The sequence below is a fragment of the Giraffa tippelskirchi genome, chromosome 4 (genome assembly GCF_054371585.1).
Source record: "Giraffa tippelskirchi isolate mGirTip1 chromosome 4, T2T-mGirTip1v1.2.pri, whole genome shotgun sequence".
NCBI classification, from domain to species: domain Eukaryota; kingdom Metazoa; phylum Chordata; class Mammalia; order Artiodactyla; family Giraffidae; genus Giraffa; species Giraffa tippelskirchi.
This window is the reverse complement of record NC_137278.1, coordinates 181,731,592-181,753,264: the sequence shown is the minus strand read 5'-3', so window position 1 is coordinate 181,753,264 and position 21,673 is coordinate 181,731,592. Positions and strand designations below refer to the sequence as shown.

Below are 21,673 nucleotides of genomic sequence, written 5' to 3'. Positions count from 1 at the left end.
ACCATCTGAGCCACCAGGGAAGCCCTGGAATCCTTCTCCAGGATATCTTCCCAAACCAGGGATCAAACCTGGGTCTCTTGCATTGGAGGCAGATTGTTTACCATCTGAGCCACCATGGAATCCCAAAGTATTTCTTACTGCATGAAAAATGTTTTCTTATTTTATCCAGGAACATGAAGCGATATTTAAGTAATAAATAGTGGTCTAATTTAAAACATGTCATTTTGCTTGTCTTTTAAGACTATTGTACTTGACATTATTTCTTCTTTAATAAAGGTCTTGGCTATTGGTTTTACTTATTATTTTCCAAGTGTGAACAATTATGCACAAAAGATAATTTCAAAGGAAAATGAATGGTAGGTAAACAGTGTCAACTGTGAGTAGAAATATATTTATAGAGTCCTTTCTTAGATCTAGATGTTTAAAAAGAGAAGCTTGAATTCAACACATTATCTGTGTAAAGAGTTATGAAATAGAAAATTCAGAGTCTGAAGTAGACAGCTATCATTATGAATTCTATTTCCTTCAGTATTGTAATGCATATATAGGGTTTGTATGAGTACCAATTAATCAGCCTTATTGTCATAATTTTATTACCAAGTTACTGAGTTATAAGCAAATATCTAAAGAAGGGCAATATCTCTAAAGTTTTAAAAGAAAATCTCCTGCATTTGGAAAAACATATAAAATTGCTTTAAAAACATGGATATTGGACTATGTGACCCAGTTTTCTTGTCAAATGGAGTTATTAAGACATAATACAAAGTGTTGCAACAAGAATTAAATGAGCTAATCTTTGTATGAAAGCCTTACCAGAGAACCTAGCATAAGAACATGGGACTGAATTTCCATAAAAGAAAGATAATCTTAGTTACTGAAAGGGACTCCAAAGTGACGAAGTCTACTCCAGGTATTATTAAGCGATGGAAAAATGGAGATTTACCAGTATAATTAAAAGTAGAATTGGGAGAAAATTAAAGCTGGCTCATATATTATACTCCATTTAGATGAAGCTTCACAGAAGTAAGTTCACAAGACTGGAGTGAATGTTGGGTTAGGGTTAAGAGAAGACTTCTGCCTAGACATTGTAGGGAGCTTTTCCCTGCCCTGTCTGGGAAGGTCTGTGGAGAAGAAAAGAATTTGGATGCTGTTTTAATGCAAGGGAAGGAAGAGTATGCAGGTCTGCTTCGCAGCTCTGGGGAATGCTGAAGTCAAGATTATGGATCTGTGAATATAGTGTTAGGGACGGCAGTAGAAAAGTAAGCCGGTGTAGACACCCGAGCAAAGGTGAGAGTAAGTTCACTTCAAAGAAAAGCCAGACTCTGCTATGACGTGTGCTTGAAATATGTATTTGGATTTGAGTACTTCTTTTTAATCACAAGCAAAAAGCATGTATGTGTGTGTGTGTATTTGTGTTTTAATAGAAGTTAAGGGCTTATCATGAAAAGGTAAGATAATTAATTTTCTTATTGTTCCACAGCGTTGGTTTGTGTGTGCTCAGTCACTCAGTCATGTCCACCTCTTTGCGACCCCATGGTCTGTAGCCTGCCAGGCTCCTCTGCCCATGGAATTTTCCAGGCAAGAATACTGGAGTGGGTTGCCCTTTCCTCCTCTAGGTGATCTTCCCAACACAGGGATCTAACTGAGTCTCTTTCGTCTCCTGCGTTGACAGGTGGATTCTTAGCCACTAGTGCCACCTGGGAAGCCCAAACTGAGTTCCTAACTAAAATTCATATATTTTAATGTGTACAAAGCCACCTTACATAAAATATCTTTATCCTATTTATAGATCAAATTATAGCTGGCCTGCCCTGTGCTGTGCTCAGTCGTGTCTGACTCTTGGAGACCTGACAGACTGTAGCCCACCAGGTTTCTCTGTCCATGGGATTCTCCAGGCAAGAATATTAGAGTGGGTTGCCATTTCCTCCTCCAGGGGATCTTCCTAATCTAGGGATCGAACCTGCATCTCTTGCATCTCCTGCATTGGCAGGCAGATTCTTTATCATAGTTGAAGCAAAAGCAAATATGTTTGGTGTCTTTTTTCTTGTTTTGTGATAAACACAGTTTTCATATACTTACATTTTAAGGCAATCTGATATCATATCATAAGGGCAGAAATAAAACTTAATTTGTGTAAAAATATTCTAATACTATTCTTTTTAGAAAAATAAGTTCGGACTGCTACCTAGCAAAGCCGGTTTCTACTGGCATATAACAATGAAACAGGAGATACCTCCAGCTTGCCTGTGCTCCCTCTCATCACTGATCCAATGGTGAAAGGAAATGAGAATGTCTAATTTGTTTTGAAAACTGACAGCCTAGATCTCTAAAACTCCTATTTTCCACATTCAAATCTATTGCTGGATGTTCTTCCCTCTTCCTTTAATCCCACTACTCTTTTTAGTTTTACCTATTATAGCCACTTCTCTGTATTGTAGTTATTTTTCAGATTTCAAAGGATAACAAATGTTGTTACTTTTATTGTCCCCATGGTTCCAACATTTCCTAAAGTTATTTCCAGCTCAAAGAAACAGAAACTCACACCGTAGTTTTTTTTGGAGAAAAGGTAGAATAGGAATGACTGTTATTAACCTCTGTAGAACACAGTATGTCTCAGCTCCTCCTGTGTTCCCCTCCTGTGAGACTCAACCAGTTTCTCAGAAACCCACCACGTCTTCTGACAATTCTCTGTGCCGACCAGATGCATCTGTCTTTTGATGCTACTATTTAAACTGTATTTTCCTTATAGGCTAAGGTCATCTATCATGACAATGCACTTTCATGAATACAACTTAATTTTGTAAAGCACGAGTGCTTCATGCTCGACTTTACCAGCATACTGTCTTTCAGGCAAAGGAAAATATAACACTTCTCACAAGGGGAGATTAATCCTAATATTAGATGATTTGTTATTCCCATTAACTATGTAACCATAAAGTCCCAAACAACAGAAATGAGGGTGGTATGATGCTGACTGAAAGATTTAAACAGTTAATGAAAGATACCTGTAATATAATTTAATTGATATTCTTTCCAACTCCAGAGACAAAATATCTAAAGTCACTTGGGCATCTGATAAGAGTTATCACTGACATTCAAGGATAAATGGGAATATAGCTTCTGCTGGGCCAAAAAAAGTGGATGTTGGGATAAAGTTGTGTTCATTTAGGCATCTACATATTTGGTCTACTTATTCTTGCTTATCCAACTGAGCTGGCATTAGCAGGAAAATAAAGAGATCTGCAGAGTGCTTCAAAAATACTGAGCATCTTGAACAATTTTAAATGTAATTTTTGTTAAGCTGTCTTGATCCACAAGTATCTGAATATCTTTTGTAGCTTTTTCCTTCTTTTTATCTTGATGACGAACATTCTGTGATGAAATTATGACATACAGTAGTCAAAGTAAAACTACAGCTCAGTTTGTTAAATCATACCAGGCAATAAAAAAATTACAAGTTATCTTTAGTATAGAAAACAGGACTAAAAATCAAAAAAACCAACTTTGGGTTGAGAATCAGTACACATAAATTCAAAAACAAAAAAGTGTGAGGCAAATATCACTAGTCAGTTATATTTTGCGTTAACTGGATAATAGCTGTTTTCGATATTTACTTAACCTTTGTCTCCAGTGTATTGTTTCCTGACTTACCTGCAGTTGGAGTGGGCCTAAGCCTGGTGTTGCCGCGGCAGCAGCTGCCATGGTAGTTGGGATCAGCTGTACAGGGTAAGGGTCACCTACGTAAGAGAATAATAGAGGCGTCAGCACCTTTTATCTACTCTCCACCTGCAAATTAAACTCATGCATTCACTCTTTCCAAAAGCCTTCTTTTGTGTGCCTTGCCTAGGCCTAATGAAAAGCTCTATTGTGCAGCTTTTTACTAACACTCTTTTCACAATTCTGGCTGAGAGAGGAATGTGAATAAAAGGCACAAGCAATTAAGGCGGAAACCTCATCCTTTTTTCATGATGTATTTAGGAAAATGGGAGGAAAAAGTGCGCATTGATCAGAGGGCTGCACTTTATAACACACACACACACACACACACACACACACACACATCACACCTGATAATCTTGATATGAGCACACCAAGTCCTCAGCAAATTTAAAATGTTATTATATAAAGAACTTAACTAAACTTAATTTTACTTTAACAAACTAAACTCTCAATATTTAGGCCAAGTAGCTTATCTTTTGAATGCTATGTTACTGTCTTGATTCAAATAACCTCTTAAATAATGTTCCATGGACAAACTCATTATAAAGAAAAAATCTGATGCATTTTTAAAAGTTATGTAAAATACTAGTTATCTTTATTTCCAGAGACAAATGTTTAAAAAATATACTGTAAAAGAAAAAGAATATAGGTGGTTTTCCCCAAAGGCTTTCTGTTTGTGGGAATACCTAAAACACTAAAAAATTTAAGCAATTAAAAATTAAAGTTTTAATACAGATGATCTATAAAAATACAGACATACGCAAACATCTATACATATATTATAGAAGATTTTTTGATGCAAACAAAACATTTTTTCCACTTAGTGAAGAGGTACAATGGATATCTACACAGAGCCCAGTGATATGCTACCACATATGTACATTATTAGTCATTTGAAATGCAACTGTAGCAAAAATGGAAAATAATAACTGTAAGAACAATTTTCTAATATATAAAGCTTTTTGTATAACTATAATTTGTGAAAAACTTGTTGAATGTCAAATGTATAGAATATAACTGCAAATAACTCAGTTAATAATTCATTCAAAAATATTTATTGAGTACCTGATTTGTGTTAAACAGTGCTGTTGACACTAGAAATGGAGCTTTCAAGAAGACTCGTGTCAAGAGGTGTATTTACTGGAAATTTAATGAAGCTTAAGCTTTGGGTTCTGGAAAGGGCTCCTAGCAGTGTGTTCACAGGGTCATATGTTTTTATATCTGTCAGCTTCATTAATTTTTTACTTTGTTGTGATCCTTTTTATAAATAAATATTTTTTCTTTACTTTATATGTGTGTGTGTGTGTGTGTGTGTGTGTGTATACACATATATATATATAAAATGTAGATCACGCATGTGTGCTCCGTCACTTCAGTCGTGTCTGACTCTTTGTGACCCCATGGACTGTAGCCCTCCAGGCTCCTCTGGCCATGGGGTTCTCCAGGCAAGAATTCTGGAGAGGACACTGTGCCCTCCTCCAGGGGATCTTCACTACCCAGGGATTGAACCTGCATCTTCTGTATTGTGGGCTGATTCTTTACCACTGAGCCACCAGGGAAGCCCATAATGTAGATCACACACACACACACACACACACACACATATATGTAATTTCCATATTTTTATTTTTAAATACAGTCCCCAAAATTACATGTTTCAGGCTTCAAAATACCCGAATCTATTTCCGCTGATCTGGTTTTACAGCTTAATGGGAGAAAAAGACAAAGGATAACTCAATGATTAGTATAAAATAAAGTAAATGTTAAGAAGTATACAATGCTATGGACTGTACTGTGGGTACCTCAAACCCAGTCTAAAAGGTCAAAGACACCCTCTAGGATGAAGTCATATTTAAGTTGAAACCTGAATTAAGTGAAAGCAAGCCAGGCAAAGAAGGGAAGCATTTCAGGAAGGAAAATAATTTTCATTAAGACTCAGGGTCAAATGAGAGTGTTATATCATAGCTCAGCTCCTGAACTGCTTAAGTATAGTTACAGGCAGGGAAGTAGAGATAAATGGGCCTGGAGAGGGAATCAGAGGCCAGATCATGAATGACTTTATGTACAATATAAAGAATCTAAATTTTGTCCTACTGGGAAAAAGAAACCATTAATATGGGAAAAAGATGGGTTGAGTAAAACCCCTTGGGCTAGAGGTTCGAAGCTGTCATCAATAATAAAAAGACGCAGAACTCTGTATAATATATGATGATGGTTCAGATTAGGGTGGTGATGCTGGAATAAAGAATGATGGAGAAGGTCAAGTGGTATTTAAGAAGCAAAACTGACAAGACTTAATGATTGTTTACATATGAGAGTTAGAAAAGACTCAAAGATTCCTCCCAGGTTTTTCACTGGACAGCTGATTAGGAAGTGGAACTATTTGTTGGATTTGCAAACACAGATGATAAACAAAACTGCCAGGTTGGGCCTATCTGGGAGGAAAATGAAGGGGAAAGAATAAAGAGTTCTGTTTTGGACAGTTCAAGCCTGAAATAACTATCAGTCTCCAAGTAGAGGTGTTCACTGAGGAACTTGATAAACATGTTAGGATTTTAGAGGAGTAATCCACATAGGAGACAGAAATTTGAGAGTGGTCAGCATATACCTGGAATTTAAGCTATAACTAGTCAAGTGTTAACTACAGATTAAAAAAAGAGCTCCAAAGATTGGATTATGGGATATCCTAACATTTATAGTTAGGAAGATAGGTAACTAGCAGAAAAACAGAGGAGAAATGTAAATTTGGTGTTCCAGAAGCCAAGTAAAGAAAGATTTTCAGGAAGAATAATCAATTTTTTCAAATGCTGGACTTTTTTCAAATGCAATTTCAATGGAGCAAGGGTTAAGAAAGCCTAACTGGAGTGAGTGTGATCAGTAGAGAATGAATAGAAGATAGGAATTGAATATAATAAGTGTAGATCCTTGCTTTTCAAAGTGAAGTTCTCAAAAGCAGCACTGGCATCACTGAGGAGTTTGTTAGCAGAATTTCAGTGCGTGTGTGCATGCTATGTCGCTCAGTCATGTCTGTCTTTGCAACCTTATAGACTGTTGAGTACCAGGCTCGTCTTCCACGGGATTCTCCAGGCAAGAATACTGGAGTGGGTCGCCACGCCCTCCTCCAGATCTTTCCCACCCAGGGATTGAACCTGAGTCTCCTGTGACTCCTGCACAGAGAGCGGATTCTTTACCACTGAGCCACTGGGGAAGCCCAGCAGAATTTCAGACTGTACCCCAAATCTAAGGTGGCAGGCAGCCTCTAAGATGGAAGCCCCAGTGACTCTTACTTCCTGGTATTTATGTCCTTGTGCAATTCCCTCCCCCTATGGACTGGGCCTACTAACTACCTTCTAATGAACAGAATACACAGACGCGATGTGTTATTACTTTTGACATTAGGTTACAAAAAAAACTCTGGCTCTGTCTTGCTTGCTCCTCCACCACCTCTTTTCTCAGCAAGCAGCTATATTGGGAGCTGTCCTATAGAGAGGCCCACATTGCAAAGGACTGATATCTTCCAGCCAACAGCAAGCAAAGGAGGTGGCCTGCCAACAACCAAGGGAGGGAGCTTGAAAGCGGATTTCTCCCCAAGTCAAGCCTAGAGATGACTGCAGCCCAGGCCAACACCTTGATTTACAAGGATGTGAAAGACCAGCTGGAACATGACTGTGTTCAAACAATTGTTTATTTTAAGCCACTAAGCTTTGGGAGAATTTATTAAAGTAGCAAGCATAAATCTTCTGAATTAGAATTTAAATTTTAACAAGATTTCCAGACTATCTATATGCACTGCAGAAGTGCTAAAAGAAGACAATTTCAGTGACACACTTTGCAATAGGTACTGGAGGACACGTGATAAAGAAAACTTTACTAGAAAGGTATCTATTTGTAAAAATGATAGCACGCTTATATACTAATAAGAAAAATCATACATAGAAAAGAAAACGGTGATACAGGAAACAGGACAACTGATGTTACCTGACAAGGCTTTACTTATCATTTGGAATTTTAAATATTTAATCCAGAAGATACTATATCTGATTTTATAAAGGAAGTTTAGATATTTGAATCTGCATTTAGGTAAACTAGCAAACAGCATATATTATGACTATTAGAACTATTTAAATACTTAAAATTGTAGCATTCACTTATATTCCTTATTTAATGATTATAATGTTAAAAGGAATGACAGGAAAAGTTTAGAGGCTATGGTGCTCTTCAGAGTGATAATTCATTTTATATAATTTACTTGTTGAAAATCAATTAATAAGCACTTACATCATCTACCACATGACTAGAATTCTGCTGGTTTTTATGGGAGACAAAAACAACAAAACAAACAGTATTTGTCTCTGTCTATTTACTACAAGTCTCTCTTAGAAAAGAAATTCCTTGAGTTGACCATCAGTGCTATAGGACTTACTGCTAAGTCACTTCAGTCGTGTCCGACTCTGTGCGACCCCATAGACGGCAGCCCATCAGGCTCCGCCGTCCCTGGGATTCTCCAGGCAAGAATACTGGAGTGGATTGCCATTTTCTTCTCCAGTGCATGAAAGGGAAAAGTGAAAGTAAAGTCGCTCAATCGTGTCCAACTCTTAGCGACCCCATGGACTGTAGCCTACCAGGCTCCTCCGTCCATGGGATTTTCCAGGCAAGAGTACTGGAGTGGGGAATAGGACTTAAGGGAGAACTAATTCCAGGTTTCAATATTTAAAGAATAAAAGGTGAAAATAAGAGTGAGTGTGGCCTTGAAGATTTGCAGGTGTGGGGGGGAGATGTTTTAGGAAGGGTGAAATGTATCATAGCATAGGTGTGATATGTTGAAGGAATGGAGAGAAAACCACTTTAACTCACAGCTTATAGAATAAAAGGAAAAGAGACAGAAAGCAAAGGATCTGGGAAACTTTTCGTAATCTGGACTAGAAGATATTTGGCTACAAAAAGGCAAAGGATATGAAATGAAGTTTTAACAAGTTTAATTAAAGGGGTTAAGTAACAGAAGACCTTAAAGATGACTCCGAATTCTAACCTAGGGATACAGATTTACTCATAAATTTGGGCTGATTGCAAATACCCACATAGGTGTTTAGAGCACTTTCCAACTATTAGCATATAATTCTTAATAACAAATTGAGTATTGCATGCCAATTTAAACTCATTAGTTAAAATCTACACTATTCCATAACATTTAAAAATGAACATGCATATTAGAATCTTATTATTTTTCATTTCCTACATCCACGAATATATACTAATAAAATGAATATGGCTCTCTTTCTTTTGAATATGCATATATATGTACATAACTATAATGTTATTCATATGCCATATTGTACATGTATTAATGTGTAAACATACATCTACACATGCAAGCTAAATAATGTATGTGTGTGTTATGAGCTGAATTGTGTCCCCTCAAACTTTATATGTTAAAGTCCTAACCTCCAGTATCTCAGGATGTAACTGTACTTGGAGATATGTCCTTTAAGAGGTAATTAGGATAAAACAAGGTCATATGAGTAGGCTCTAATCCAATATGATTGGTGTCCTTATAGAAAGAGATTAGGACACAAGCAACGCAGGAGGAAGGACAACTATGTGAGGAGAGAGGGAGAAGACAAGCATCTACAGGAAGAAAAGAGGCCTCAGAATGAAATCCATACTGTTGATAACTTCATCTTGCATTTTGAGCTTTCAGAACTGTCAGAAAATAAACTACTGTTGTGTAAACCAACCAATTTGTTTTACTTTACTATGGAAGCCTTAGCAAACTCATACAATATGTTTGCCATAAGCAACTTCATATCAATGTAGTTGATGTTAAAGTGAATGGGGAAAAAAAAAAAAACTGGCAGCAAGAATTAAAAAGAGTACTGTTGCCCTTATATACCTGTAATCACACATAGTTTCAAGATAAACATAAAATCAAAAAAGGATGTCAACTAATTTCAAAAGGTTTGTGTCTAAGCCACCATATTAATGCACCTATCTCCATTCAACATACTCACATACATAACTTGAAGCATATATACTTTATTATCAATGTTTCAGACCGAAAACATCCAGAACTAGTTTGACTGAAATCTGCTCCAGTTACAAAGTAAATACAAACACTATAAATGTGCAAAAGGCTAATATAACAATTTAACTCAATGAAGGAGATTCAAAATGTATTATATGCATGTGTCAGTGTTCTGAAGTGGACACATAATCTATAAGACTTCAACATAAGGTCAAGAGTGGTTCTTAATGGGGAAAGAGAAATTCAGAAACTGCTGGGGAAAAAAAGATCTTTTACGGAAGTAAATACTGTCATCTATTTACGCCATCTCTCAATAAACTGCATAAAATGTTACAACTGGTCTGTTTTGTGATGGAAAACTCTGACTTTTAAAGTTTGACTATGTGTAGTTATTCAAATTGACTTTCACCGAAAGTAATTTCTTCTACTCTTTCCTAGGTTTTTAACCATTTGAACAGTTTTTCCTTAAGCCTTTCCAAAACTTAATTTGTGTCTTCTTTTAAGCCAAGTATGGAAAATTCTAGCTCAAAACTAACATTTTTCAAAATGTTGAAAAATACACTGAGGCATGTTAATCAATAGTTTCCAAAATACAATCTAGCTTAGAGTATCTATTGATATAAATGATATATCTAATAGTAAATAACCCAATAACCCCTCAGAAATCATATTACATATATTAGTAGTAAAAAGTAATGAATACTTAGATAATAATTCTTTCCAGTGACACTATTGAAGGGACTCTTTTTTTTTTTCTATATACAGAGTAAGAAAAACAACAAAGTTATTTAGGTTGAGGAAGATTGTCAAAGGGCTTCCCTGGTGACTCAGTGGTAAAGAATCCACCTGCCAATGAAGGAGACTCAGGTTTGATCCCTGGATTGGGAAGACCCCTTGGAGACGGAAATAGCAGCCCACTTCAGTATCCTTGTCTGGTAATCCCGTGGACAGAGGAGCCTGGCAGGCTACAGTCCATGGAGTCACAAAAATGTTGAATACTACTTGGTGAATGTCAAAAGCAAAAACAAGCATGTTTTTGCTCAGGGTCACCTTCACAAACCCTTTCATCCACTGAACTAATATAAATGATCTGGAAAGTCTGTGGCATTATAAAAATTAAAATGTATACACAAATGCAAACACACACACACACACACACACACACACACACACACACACACACACACACAATCCCTGCCCTAGAAGAGTTCCTATAAAAGTTACAGAAATGAACATGTAAACTAATCCAGGGATGCAATGAGAAAAGTCGAACAGTGCAAAAGGCACTCTGGAAACTTCCAGAAAAGAAGAAGGTAGGGTAGATTAACCTGGAAAGAGCATTGAGGAAGGTTATTTGTTAAACTATCTCAAAAAATGGCACTTCACCACAAATTATCTTTCAGGATCCTTTTACCGCCTACTTTCCATGTCTTCTGAAAAGTCACACAATAAGCCTCCACCACTTAGTGCAACCAGGATTGCTCTTATTAATCATCTTTTCAGATTAATACTTAAAAGCCCCCCACTCCTACCACTCTAACTTCCCAGTGGAGGGAGTTCTATAGGAGTGTAAGATAAGATGAAGTTAAAAAGGACACTTGTTGTTGTTGTTCAGTCGCTAAGTTGTATCCGACTCTTTGTGACCCCATGAACTGCAGGACACCAGGCTTCCCTCTCCTTCACTCTCTCCCTGACATTGCTCAAACTCATGTCCATTGCACCTGATGCAAAGAGCTGACTCATGAGAAAAGACCCTGATGCTGGGAAAGATTGAAGGCAAGAGGAGACGGGGACGACAGAAGATGAGATGGTTGGAAGGCATCACCGACTCAACGGACATGAGTTTGAACAAACTTCGGGAGATGGTGAAGGACAGGGAAGCCTGGTGTGCTGCATGCAGTCCATGGGGTCACAAAGAGTTGGACATGACTGAGCAACTGAACAATAATAATGTCCATTGAGTCAGTGATGCCATGAAACCATCTCATCCTCTGTCTACCCCTTCACCTCTTGTCCTCAATCGAAAAGGACACTAGAGATGGAATTTTCAAAGGAAGTTGCTTTCTTTCATTTCCTGGGCCAACAGATGAACTTGTGGGTTCCTTCCGCTTGGAAGGAGCCCCATGCTATCCATAGCACAGTGCTAACAATGGCCATTATCCGTGTAGCCCCTATACTTCCAGGAGTATTTTAATAGTCTCAGTGTGTCTGATGCAGAAAGGGAATGTTAAGCTCTGCAGCTAAAGAAGCGGGTAGAACACATCTTGCAGAGTCTTATGTTTTACTTTGAAGGCAACCTTAAGCTGCTGAAAGGTTTTAAGCAGGAAAGTGACACAGTCTGATTTGTGTTTTAGATAGATCAATTTTGTGGCAAGGGGTAGAATCGATTGGAAGAGGGAGAGGCTGGAGACAAATAGACATGTTAAAAACTACTGCAGTAAATCAAGTTGGAAATGATAATGGCCGAAACTAATCATAAGAGAAAGAGAGGAAGGAACACATAGGATAGGGGAAACACATTTGATGGCCAGTTTGATGGGAGAAAAGAGATACAGGGAGGGGGGAGAAAAATATTGTACTTGGGCTTATACTTTATTGTCAGATGTGGTTTAGGGAAAACAATCCTTTTTTTACTCAAAGTGGTTCAACATCAGTTGTTCCAACATCAATTATGAATTATTCATTATGCTCCCACTGATTTGAAATGTGGGCAACTAATATTTGTTGATTTTTGGCACTGTTAAAATATTTTACATATATGTACATATAAATATACACATATAAATCCATTCATATATGAACGAATATATTTACTGATCTGTGTATAAAATCTCATTTAATCTTTGGAACAATTCAGTAAGGTAGATTATCGTTCTCATTCTACAAATTAAAAATAAATGTTCAGGCTCTCACAGATAGTAAGTACTATAGTACTTACCACTGTGGTAAGAAAAGTATCACATTTATAGAGCATAATACAAATATATATTTAAATTTTAAAAATAGATATATTCATTTAATGTTCATTCAGTTAGCATGTGTCAGATATTGCATATAGGTTACAAAGTAATAAAAGGTCCAGTTCTCCTTGCCTTCATGATCCTTTCAGTTACAAAACAAGCCATTAATATGGAAAGTGAAGTGAATCAAAACCTCAAGATTAAAATATATGAATAAGAAAGGCAGCAACTACCAAAGAAAAGAGGGATTTATTTGAGCTGAAATCACTGAAGGAAGAATCAGAGGAGGGGCTGGTCTTGAGTTAGGCTTTGAAGAAAAATAACTAGAGAAGATGAGAGAAGTCTAAAACTGCAGTGCTTAGTGCACAGTAGATATTCAATAAATATTTGCTGAATGAATAAATAGTTGAGCCTAAAAGTAAGGATCAGACAAATGAATGAATAAAATGTCTTTATGAACTAGCCTGCAGTTGAACCTATGACATACAGTATCAAGAAATATTCAGAAGGTTGGTTAGAGTCTGTGAAGCACCTCAAATGCCAAGGTAAGAATCTATTCATCCCATGTCCCTAAGTATATGCACAATTACCTCCTATTCTAAAAAACAACCAATTATCTACACTCCAAAATCCCTTAGTAAGAAGTCATTTATTTACTTTCTTTCTTCTTATCTAACTTTCTGGAAACTAGTCTTCAGTGATAATCTTAAATCTTTCTACTACAATTTAATTCTCAATCCACAAACTGTCCTGGAAATAATGATCTTTGATTTGCCAAATTTGAATGAACACTGCTGTGTAACAGCTGATACTGTTAATGACTCCCTCCTTCTCAAACTACATTACACTCTTGACTTTTCTTATAATGTGCTTTTCTGGTTCTCCTCATACCCTGTTCATGCCGACTTTATTATTTCTGCAATAGGCTGTTCTACCTCCCTTCACTCCTTCCTTAAATATTGATATTCCTTGGGGTCTAATCCTTGGTGCTTGGCTTTCCTCATTTGAGTTCCCTTATCTGAATGATCTTATCCAATCTCTTGGTCCAAAGACCATATACAAACTATTTTCAATGAATGACTCCAGCCTATACTTCTCATACAGTTTTGGACAACTCCTTTGACCCCCACCATCTGTCCCATAGGAAGTTCAATCTTCACAGTTACTTTAATTAATCACCCTTCTTGCAGGACTTACTTCTACTCCCGGTATTCCTATTAATTTTGGTGACACCCAGTTACCTAGGCTGCATATATGAAGTGTCCTTGATCTTTCCCTTCCTTTAATCTTTCATGGCTGATCAGTTACAAACTTTGTTTTTTTAACTCCTAGGTTTTCATTTCTTACTGCTGGAAAACCTACCAGTCAGGTTCCCAAGCTTCAGTATTCTGCTAAAGAAATGAATTCTCTACTCAGCTTCCAGAGGCACTAATTACAGGTACACAATAAGTATTCACTGGTTGTACTTAAATGGTAATAAATATTTACTAGGTACATATTGTATGTTAAGCACTAAAAAGTTGTTTAAAAGTAAACAAGAAAAGTATATCTTGACATGGATGAAATCAATAAATGAATGAATGGATTGATGGTTAAATGCCAGTATGACCTCAACCTTGATTTTTAGCCCTGAAATGGTTTTCCAGTTCCTGCAACATAGTTCACCCTTTGATGGCTCAACTGGTAGAGCGGAGGCCTATAGACTTCATAAATTTGGACATCCTTAGGTTGCTGGTTTGATTCTGGCTAGAAAGAAGTGCCTTAGTTGCTTGGGGCTTCCCTGGTGGCTCAGACGGTAAAGAATCTGCCTGCAATGCAGGAGACCGGGGTTCGATCCTTGGGTCAGAAAGATCCCCTGGAGAAGGGAATAGCTACCCACTCCAATAGTCTTGCCTGGAGAATTCCATGGACAAAGGAGCCTGGAGGGCTACAGTCCATGGGGTAGCAAAGAGTCAGACACAACTGAATGACTAACACTTTCAGCCAACATAGAAGGTTTATAAATACTTCCTTGAATTGGTCTCCTCTTATGTCCTCAAACAATTCACTTGTCATTTCTTACCTTAAAGCTCACTCTCAACACCAAACTGCTTAAAGGTCCATGTATACTCTAATTCATCTTGCGTTTTCCAGCCTTTATCAAGGCTGATTGTTTTGTTTTTTTTTTTCCTACCAGGAGTGTTGTTTCTGTATCCTTTCACTCCAATAACTTTATTTGCTTAGTTGCCCTTCATCCTTTAGGATTTGACTTTAGGCATCATCCTTTAGGGATCCCCACCCCAAGAAGCCTTCCCTGACACCTTCTACCAAGCTTAGCTTTGAATTCATTCCCTTTCCACTCACTTTTGTTAAAATTCTATGCATAGCTCTATTATATCACATCTGTTTATATCTCACTCTCCCCAACCAGACTGTTAGCATCCTAAGGCAGAATTATGTCTACTTAATCTTTAAATTCCCAGTTTCTAGCATAGTGCCTTGACCATTTAAGGCTATAAAATGTTTATGGACTGAATATATGAAGCAATATCTTATTTAATTAAGAAATTAACAAATTTCAAACACAGATGACAACTCTTCCTCAAAAGCTTAAGGCTTAACAGAAGAAATAGGTTGTAAGCAAATAATTATACAAATAAGGAACCAATTAGTTTTTTGTACAGGGTTTAACACAAGCAATACTGGTGTTTTAGATCTGCTGCCAATGATATCAAGGAAGGATAGAAAATGAAGCTGGAAAAAGAGGCCTAGAGTTTAAGGATATGAAGAAATAAGGACTTGAAGGAGGTAGTCAAATAATCTTTTGTAACATATTTTCACACATCAAATCATTCTTGTCTAATATTCTATAATTTACCTCTTTTGTATATTTTCATATCCCCTTGGATATTAAGTTAACAATATAAATTTCCTAAATCTTAAAATGATTTCTGTTCATGAATAAGAACCCATTATTATGATGCTGTTAAAGTACCTGAATATGGTCAAGGTATCTACTAGAAAAGACTTTTTTTAAATTAATTTATTTTTTATTGCAGGATAATTGCTTTATAGAATTTTGCTGTTTTCTGTCAAACCTCAACATGAATCAGCCATAGGTATACATATATACCCTCCCTTTTGAACCTCCCTCCCATCTCCCTCCCCGTCCCACACCTCTAGGTTGATATAGAGCCCCTGTTTGAGTTTTCTGAGTCATACAGCAAATTCCCGTTGGCTATCTATTTTACATATAGTAATGTAAGTTTCCATGTTACTCTTTGCATATATCTCACCCTCTCCTCCCCTCTCTCCACGTCCATAAGTCTATTCTCTATGTCTGTTTCTCCACTGCTGACCTTTAAATAAATTTTTCAGTACCATTTTTCTAGATTCCATATATATGCATTAGAATACAATATTCATCTTTCTCTTTATGAATGAACTTCACTCTGTATAATAGGTTCTAGGTTCATCCACCTCATTAGAACTGACTCAAATGCATTCTTTTTTATGGCTGAGTAATATCCCATTGTGTATATGTACCATAACTTCTTTAACAAGATGTTTTATATGTAAACAGATGATAAAAACAAAATCCTTCATCATAGTGACTGTTTCCAATCACTTCACTTCCCAATGGCTCAGTGGTGAAGAATCTGCTTGCCATCGCAGGAGCTGAAGAAGATGCAGGTTTGATCCCTGTGTTGAGAAGACCCCCTGGGAGAGGAAATGGCTACTCACTCTGGTATTCTTGCCTGGAAAATTCCATAGAAGAGGAGTCTGGTGGGCTACAGTCCATGGGGTTGCCAAGAGTTGGATATGACTGAGCACAATGGCACAATAAAGGTGAAAGGGCTTCTAAAGGTAAAAAAGCCTGTAAAGCCTTTCTAGATTTGCTAGAATAGTATAATATTACTTTAATATTTGAAATCTTTTATGAAAAATGCTAATATTTTGTAGTAACTCATAAAATAAGTTAAGAATATAAATATTTCATATGAATATTATTTGAGAAAGTAGAATTAATAAATTATCTCCTTTGACTATTTAAAAAGAAGATATCTTTAGGTGAGCGTTAGTTCTTAACTGCTTTGTCATAGCTAAATTTTTTTCAGTAAGAGACTTTTTTAAAATAAACTTTTGTCTTCTTAATGTAGCATTGTAAAGGAAAACTTTACCCTAATTAATTTAATAGTTAACCTACCTAGTTGGCTAGTTTAGTAAGAGATTAATTTATAAACTCTTCAAGAAACATGTTTTAAAATGGGAAGACATTTCTGCATATAAAAATTATTGCATCTTTTCCTCACCTTTTTGTCCATAAATCTAATGAATTCTAGTACCAACGAAAATTCCTGGATTAGTTATCTAAGAAATCTGAGTATCCCTGAAAAGGTGACAATAAATCAAACAAGTCTCCTTTTCCTTCTGTATTCCACCATTTCAACCAAGACATCATTTAAGTATTGCACAGTAACTCATTTTAAGCTGTACAAAGAGATTCATTAATTAAGGAACTGCTTCTATATGTACATCTATATGAGCGTGCTGTCTACATTTTGCCTCTGTGTATTTTGAAGAAATGAATGGCACAGAGAAAAGCATCCAAAATGATGAAAGCATTATAAAAGTAGGGGTTTGGAAGAGAGGCATTCATACAAGCCACTTAAGACCAATTCAAGGGACTTCTCTGGTGGTTCAGTGGCTAAGAATTCACCTACCAATGCAGGGGGCACGGGTTTGATCCCTGGTCCAGGAGGATCCCACATACCTCACAGCAACTGAGACTGTGTGTCACAACTACCGAAGACTTTGCATCTAAAGGCTGTGCTCCAGAGCAAGAGAAGCCACTGCAATCAGACACCTGCACGCTGCAACCAAGAGTAGCTTCCACTCTCTGCAACCAGAGAAAGCCTGCATGCAGCAGCAAAGACCCAGGCAAAATAAAAATAAGTAAGTAAATATATATATTATATATATATAAAGACCAATTCAAATGATATTTCTCTTTTATTTTCCACTTTTAATATGATGGTTTAGCAAGTATTTCATTTTTTAAAAAGCACTCCATTTTTGACACCTTTGATGATAGACATCCTTCCTTGTTCAGTGTATCCAGAGTCTACAGGAAGCTTCCTAAACCCCTCTAATAATAAAACTATGGAATAGATACTTGTGATAACTCCTGGCCTACAGATTTCACCAAGAATGGTAAATTTTAGACCTCTGGAAATTAAGAAATGTTATGAAATTTTCCCTCCCCCTAAAAAATAAAAAATAATGCAAGTAGAGTGACCTAAGGTAGGTAAATTCCTGAAATCCTTTTCATCATATCAAATTCTGAATTTTGAAAAAGGGTTGCTACATTTAATAATTAATAATGATATTTGTTGTTGTGCTCTTGTTGTTCAGCCACTCAGTCATGTCTGACTTTGCGAACTTACGGACTGCACAACACCAGGCCTCCCTGTCCATTACCAACTTCCAGAGCCTGCTCAAACTCATGTCCACTGAGTCGGTGATGCCATCAAATCATCTCATCCTCTGTTGTCCCCTTCTCCTCCTGCCTTCAATCTTTTCCAGCGTCAGGGTCTTTTCCAGTGAGTCAGTTCTTCACATTAGGTGACCAAAGTATTGGCACTTCAATTTCAGCATCAGTCCTTCCAATGAATATTCAGGCCTGATTTTCTTTAGGATGGACTGGTTGGATCTCCTTGCAGTCCAAGGGACTCTCAAGAGTCTTCTCCAACACAGTTCAAAAGCATCAATTCTTTTATGCTCAGCCTTCTTTATGGTCCAACTCTCACACCCATGGAACAACAGACTGGTTCCAAATAGGAAAAGGAGTATGTCAAGGCTGTATATTGTCACCCTACTTATTTAACTTGCATGCAGAGTACACCATGAGAAAGGCTGGGCTGGAGGAAGCACAAGCTGAAATCAAGATTACCGGGAGAAATATCAATAACCTCAGATATCCAGATGACACCACCCTTATGGCAGAAAGTGAAGAAGAACTAAAGAGCCTCTCAATGAAAGTGAAAGAGGAGAGTGAAAAAGTTGGCTTAAAGCTCAACATTCAGAAAACTAAGGTCATGGCATCCGGTCCCATTACTTCATGGCAGATAGATGGGGAAACAATGGAAACAGTGGCTGACTTTATTTTTGGGGCTCCAAAATCACTGCAGATTGTGATTGCAGCCATAAAATTAAAAGACACTTACTCCTTGGAAGGAAAATTATGGCCAACCTAGATAGCATTAAAAAGCAGAGACATTACTTTGTCAACAAAGGTCTGTCTAGTCAAGGCTATGGTTTTTCCAGTAGTCATGTATGGATGTGAGAGTTGGACTATAAAGAAAGTTGAGCGCTGAAGAATTGATGCTTTTGAACTGTGGTGCTGGAGAAGACTCTTGAGAGTCCTTTGGATTGCAAGGAGATCCAACCAGTCCATCCTAAAGGAGATCAGTCCTGGGTGTTCATTGGAAGGACTGATGTTGAAGCTGAAACTCCAATACTTTGGCCACCTGATGTGAAGAGCTGACTCATTTGAAAAGACCCTGATGCTGGGAAAGATTGAGGGCAGGAGGAGAAGGGGACGACAGAGGATGAGATGGTTGGATGGCCTCACCGACTCGATGGACATGATTTTGGGTAAACTCCGGGAGTTGGTGATGGACAGGGAGGCCTGGCGTGCTGCGGTTCATGGGATCACAAAGAGTTGGACACGACTGAGTGACTGAACTGAACTGAACTCACATCCATACATGACTACTGGACAAACCAAAGCTTTTTACTAGACAGATCTTAGTCGGCAAGGTAATGTCTCTGCTTTTTTAATATGCTGTCTAGGTTTGTCATAGCTTTTATTCCAAAGAAGAAAACAGTGATACATTATAGAATAATTTAACTTGTTTACAAATGCACAGATTTGTCCTATCTAATGTTTATGATCTCCTTATGAAATATGTAGGGCAGACAACACTGGAGCTACCTTAAAGATGACTAGCTAAGGTGCAAAGAGAAAAATGACTTGCCCAAAGGCACAGAATAATATGAAATGGGATTGGGACTACCTCATCTTTTGACACCTTGTATAATATTTTTTTTCTGACAGAGTTTATTTAATTGAGACAATTAACAGTTTCAGATTAGAAATCTCACTGATGCTTATTCATAGCTTAACTCAGATCTGTCAATTTTTAAAAGTTTTAAACCCTCCATTAACCAACTCAGAGAGCATTAGAATTAGAGATAATCTCTCAGGTGAAAAATGTTCAAAAGGAAAAAAAAATATGGAAGAAAAACACCATATTCTGGTCACGGAACTGATTACAGGAATAATACATTTGGGGCAAATACGTGCACACAAATATGTTTATTGTAGCATTGTCTAAAACTCTGAAGTACTGTAGACAAACTTAAATGTTAACTGCTTGGGAACATAAAATATAGTGTATTCAGTTTAATGAAACATGATGCAGAATAATTTAAGTCTGAAAGTATGGAAGAAAGATGGCCATGATTTTCTGTTGTATTTATAAGTAGAATATAGCAGAAACATTTATCCTCCCATACATTATATATTACATAGTACATATCATATATGAGGTATATATATATATATATCATAGCATATATTATAATACACTGATATTCTCACTCCTGCATATAAATAAATACATATTTATGCATGAGTATATTATATATATATGTGTATATGGTATATATATAGTTCTGGAAAAAACAGGTACCAAACTGTTAACAGTAATCCCAATCTGCAGATTGGGATTATAGATAGGAGGGTAGGAGTGTAGGCAGATAACTTTTAGTTTCTGTATGGAAGAAAGATGGCCATGATTTTTTTTGGTTATATTTGCACAGGCAAATAATGTTTAGCTACATTATTTGATATTTGTACAGACAGCAAATGCTATCTTAAATATATTTGAAAAAATGTGAAGGGTTGTTATGAGGTGACTATATAAATAGGATCTAGAAAAGTTTAAATATGTTCTATGAAAATAAAGCAAAAAATAAATTATTAGTGAAATAGTACTGTTTAAAATGTTGTAGTTCTCCCAGCTTCTGCCCTTTGCACTGGCTGGAGTTGGGTCACAGAAGCTGGAGAAGGTACCTAAGGCCATGAGATGGGAACCACAGTTTGTGGAAAGCCATACAATAAATAAGACAACAAGGAAGGACCTGATACCATGGAGCTACCACGTCAACAATGCTTGAATTGTTACATGAGTAAAAAATATTCTTTTTCCACGTTTAAGCTAGTATTGTTTCTGCTTGTTATAGTATAGTTAAACCTAATACAGGATCTGATTCTCATGATGTCTCAGGAGCATGACTTGTTCAGTTCTCATGGAAAACAGATCTCTATCATAGAGTTACAAACAAGATACTATCTTACACTGTTTTATTAAATACTTTTTTTGCTTCTATATTTTCCCATCAATATTATGATTAAAGTTTGCCTTCTAGTGGAGCTTTCTATAGTGAAAGAGCACATTTACTGGGCAACAGAGCTGTCCAGTATTGTTAACAGTTACGTCTATTCAAATAAAATAATATATTGCTCTTCTGGGCTTATACTTATACTGGGCTTACACAGTTTGATGACCTTAGTGTGAGCTTACTACTAAGATGAGATTCCATGTTTGCTGTGGCAACTCTAATACAAACCTGGAATTCTGAGGACTAGGATACAAATTCATAAGGTAATACATTTTGAGGCCTCTTGGCTGAAACACAGTGTCACTAGCCAATCTGAACTACTATGGTATCAGGAACGAGACTCATGTCAAAAAGAAAACACTGAGCTGAATCAGTTCATATTTTAACTGAAGGCATTCTTAATGTTCTTAACTGTTAAAAAGCAAACAAGATGGATTAAAAGATTATAGTTTTAGTCTAATGAAATCTGTCTGAAGAATTTATCATAGAAAGGGCTATTGTGTTTTTTGTTTGTTTCTTTGCT

At 36.7% G+C, this 21,673-nt stretch overlaps 1 protein-coding gene across 50 annotated transcripts in view; it reads right to left on the bottom strand.

The window, feature by feature from the left end:
- Positions 1-21,673, bottom strand: part of SOX5 (SRY-box transcription factor 5) — a 1,114,103-nt gene that overhangs the window by 115,422 nt on the left and 977,008 nt on the right. For all 50 annotated transcript variants that reach the window (XM_081482956.1, XM_081482931.1, XM_081482958.1 and 47 more), the window contains one exon: positions 3,652-3,737. In XM_081482956.1, coding sequence (XP_081339082.1) covers positions 3,652-3,737 — 86 coding nt within the window. The remainder of the gene's footprint in view (positions 1-3,651; positions 3,738-21,673) is intronic.